General features: G+C 56.2%; 2 protein-coding genes across 2 annotated transcripts; one reads left to right on the top strand and one right to left on the bottom strand.

The window, feature by feature from the left end:
- The first annotated feature begins 9 nt into the window (after positions 1–9).
- Positions 10–746, top strand: SPRG_18299 (DNA/RNA non-specific endonuclease). The gene has a single exon (XM_012357737.1). It carries the CDS (start codon positions 40–42, stop codon positions 634–636), a length of 597 nt encoding a protein of 198 aa, XP_012213127.1. The 5' UTR covers positions 10–39; the 3' UTR covers positions 637–746.
- Positions 747–1,520: 774 nt separating this feature from the next.
- Positions 1,521–2,414, bottom strand: SPRG_18298 (hypothetical protein; the record flags this gene model as incomplete). The annotated part of the gene is made up of 1 exon (XM_012357736.1): positions 1,521–2,414. One exon carries the CDS (start codon positions 2,412–2,414, stop codon positions 1,521–1,523), a length of 894 nt encoding a protein of 297 aa, XP_012213126.1.
- Between the last annotated feature and the right edge of the window lie 32 nt (positions 2,415–2,446).

Here is a 2,446-nt window from a genome sequence, read left to right as displayed (position 1 = left end):
GACTGCAAGGAGCGCACAGCGCTGCGCTGGTTCTATGTCATGGGCAAAGATGTTGGTAACGCGAAGCGTCCGGGGTCGTTTTACTTCGACCCGAACATGCCGGAAGGTTGCTTGCAGCAAAAGTCGACCAAGGCGTACTCGAACGGCTACGATCGCGGTCACTTGGTCACGTCCAATCACATGGATACGGACGCCAACATCGCCCGCGAGTCGCACTACATGAACAACGTTGTACCGCAAGTGTCGACCTTCAACCAGGGCATTTGGGTCCAGACTGAAAAGCTTCAAGAATGCTACCGTGACATCAATCCCGTCACGACGTACGGCGGCGTCATCTATGATGCTAACTCGAGTACGCAGTTCGTCGAAGGCTGGGGCATCAAGACGCCGAGCTACTTCTGGAAGGTCGTGCTCACTACGGACGCGAAGGGCGCCGACAAGATCATCGCGTGGTTCTTCCCCAACGAGGAAAATCTCGGCAAGCTGGATGAGTACTTGGTGTCGGTCGCCTCCATTGAAGACCGGCTCAACGACGGTCTTGGCCCGATTCCAGTCCCAGAGGGGCTCAAGAAGACAGTCGAGACCGCGACGTGGGCTCTTCCCGACAACTGCGATCACGGCCGCCGCTTGTTGTAATCGACACTCGATGCAGAGTCGTTTTGCGATGCACAGCACACTAAACAAGGTGTACAGTTTGAAGACTGCTAGTATTTGGTAAAGAAAAATAGAGCAGTACACTACATTCGACACTCTTGATGTAAAATACAGTCTGGGTGGGGCGCACGCAAGTCTTACCGCCGTGGCCATAACGATCACTACTCAACGCTGCCGACCTGCTGCAGCTGCACAGCGTCTCGCGTCGGCGAATGAGCGTTTGGGCTGCAAGCTGTACCCTGGATTTTTGCGCCTCCAACAGTATAGCCATGACCACGGCGACAAAAGGGGAAACGGCAAACTTGGTGCCAACGATACTTGAGCTTTCTCGTCGCGGAACAGTTCATCGCTCTTTTAAATTTGCGCTACGTCCTCTGGAGTTGGTCCTTCCGCCGATCCTCGCCCCTCGCGCACGCAGCTACAAGCAGAAACCCCGTGCCAAAGATATTTCGTCGTTCGCCTGCGGTAGTGGACACTGCAAGAGCCTACAATGCTACGCCACATTAACGTTCTAGAATATGCACAGCGGAAGCACCACTTGGGCTACCACCTTCTTTCTATTTATCTGAAGCCTTCGTCTGCGTTGGATATAAAACATCAAGCCTTGCCTGCTGCAGCTACACGACCGTTTCAAGTTGACGCTTGACAGCACTCTTTACGAGCTGCTCTACGACGACCTTCTGCCCGACGCTTACCATTAAGATTTCACAACCCACTGTGATGAGAGCCTCTCATCACGGAGAGCCTCTCATCACGGGGGATAACGTTACCTCTCATTGAGAGGTATTCAGGCGTGGCGAGAACAATACTTCTGTATCCAAATTTGTTGCATGGTAACATTTAGGGTTTATAAAACTAAAATGACGCTATTGCGAAGACGGCCGCGCATCCATCATGGCCTCCAGCATGAGCTCGTCGTCGGCATCGATTGCATCGCGCTTCATCTGTGCGACCGAGACCCAGAAAAAGAGCGCAAAAGCCAGTCCTGCGAGGACGACTGCGGCGTACGCCATCGCATCCGTGTAGGGCTTGGGCAGCGCATCAAACTTTTCCTCAAAGCAAATACGGGCGCGGTTGGCCTTGTAGAGGCGCAGAATCTCGTGGCGGCAGCGCTTGGCCACGGGGTATGCCAAGAGATACGGGTACAGCTTGGCGCTGGCACTCATGATGCAGTAGCTCGCCATTGGGTCGACTGTCGTCAACGGACAGTGCTCTTGGACCCAGCTACCGAAGCTCGAGGTGTCCTCGGGCGCGGCGACGAGGGCGCGGCACCCGTCACACGCTACGTCCAGAGATGGCTCGCTCGTCAGCACGCTGGCGGCGACCGTCGCGCAAAACTGGGAGAGCGTCGTGCGATCATCAATGGCAACGCCAAGGAACGACGATGTCTGGAGCAGCGCGGCGATGCGCTCGTGCTCAGTCTTGTTGTCGAAAATGAGAGGCTGGACGAGCGTCTTGCGCAGGGGAAAGGCGTTGCAGTAGGCCTTGCCCTGCTTGGCGCAGTACGTATCTTCAAAGGCCGCGAGCCGCTCGTCGCGGCTTTCCCACGGTCGCAAGGAACAATCCGAGTCGGTGTCGGCGAGGTACCCGCGGTCGTAGTAGTATGCATCAACGACGCCGGCTTCGACTCTTTCAAGGTCGGCGCGCCGGTAGGACACGGCCGGGAGCCAGTAGAATTCCGAGAAGGCGAGGATGAAGATGGCGCCAAAAATGGCAAACGCAGCGAAAAGCACGAGAAGCAGCGGCGCGAGCGACGCCATTTTGCTCGCCATTCGGACGCGGACGAGGCCAG

The sequence above is a fragment of the Saprolegnia parasitica genome, assembly GCF_000151545.1.
Source record: "Saprolegnia parasitica CBS 223.65 unplaced genomic scaffold supercont2.1105, whole genome shotgun sequence".
NCBI classification, from domain to species: Eukaryota; Oomycota; class Saprolegniomycetes; order Saprolegniales; family Saprolegniaceae; genus Saprolegnia; species Saprolegnia parasitica.
This window is presented reverse-complemented; position numbering and strand designations above follow the sequence as displayed.

Bases quoted from the DNA above. Each gene is read 5' to 3' on its own strand.
- SPRG_18299 (XM_012357737.1), top strand. From the start codon at position 40: ATGGGCAAAGATGTTGGTAACGCGAAGCGTCCGGGGTCGTTTTACTTC.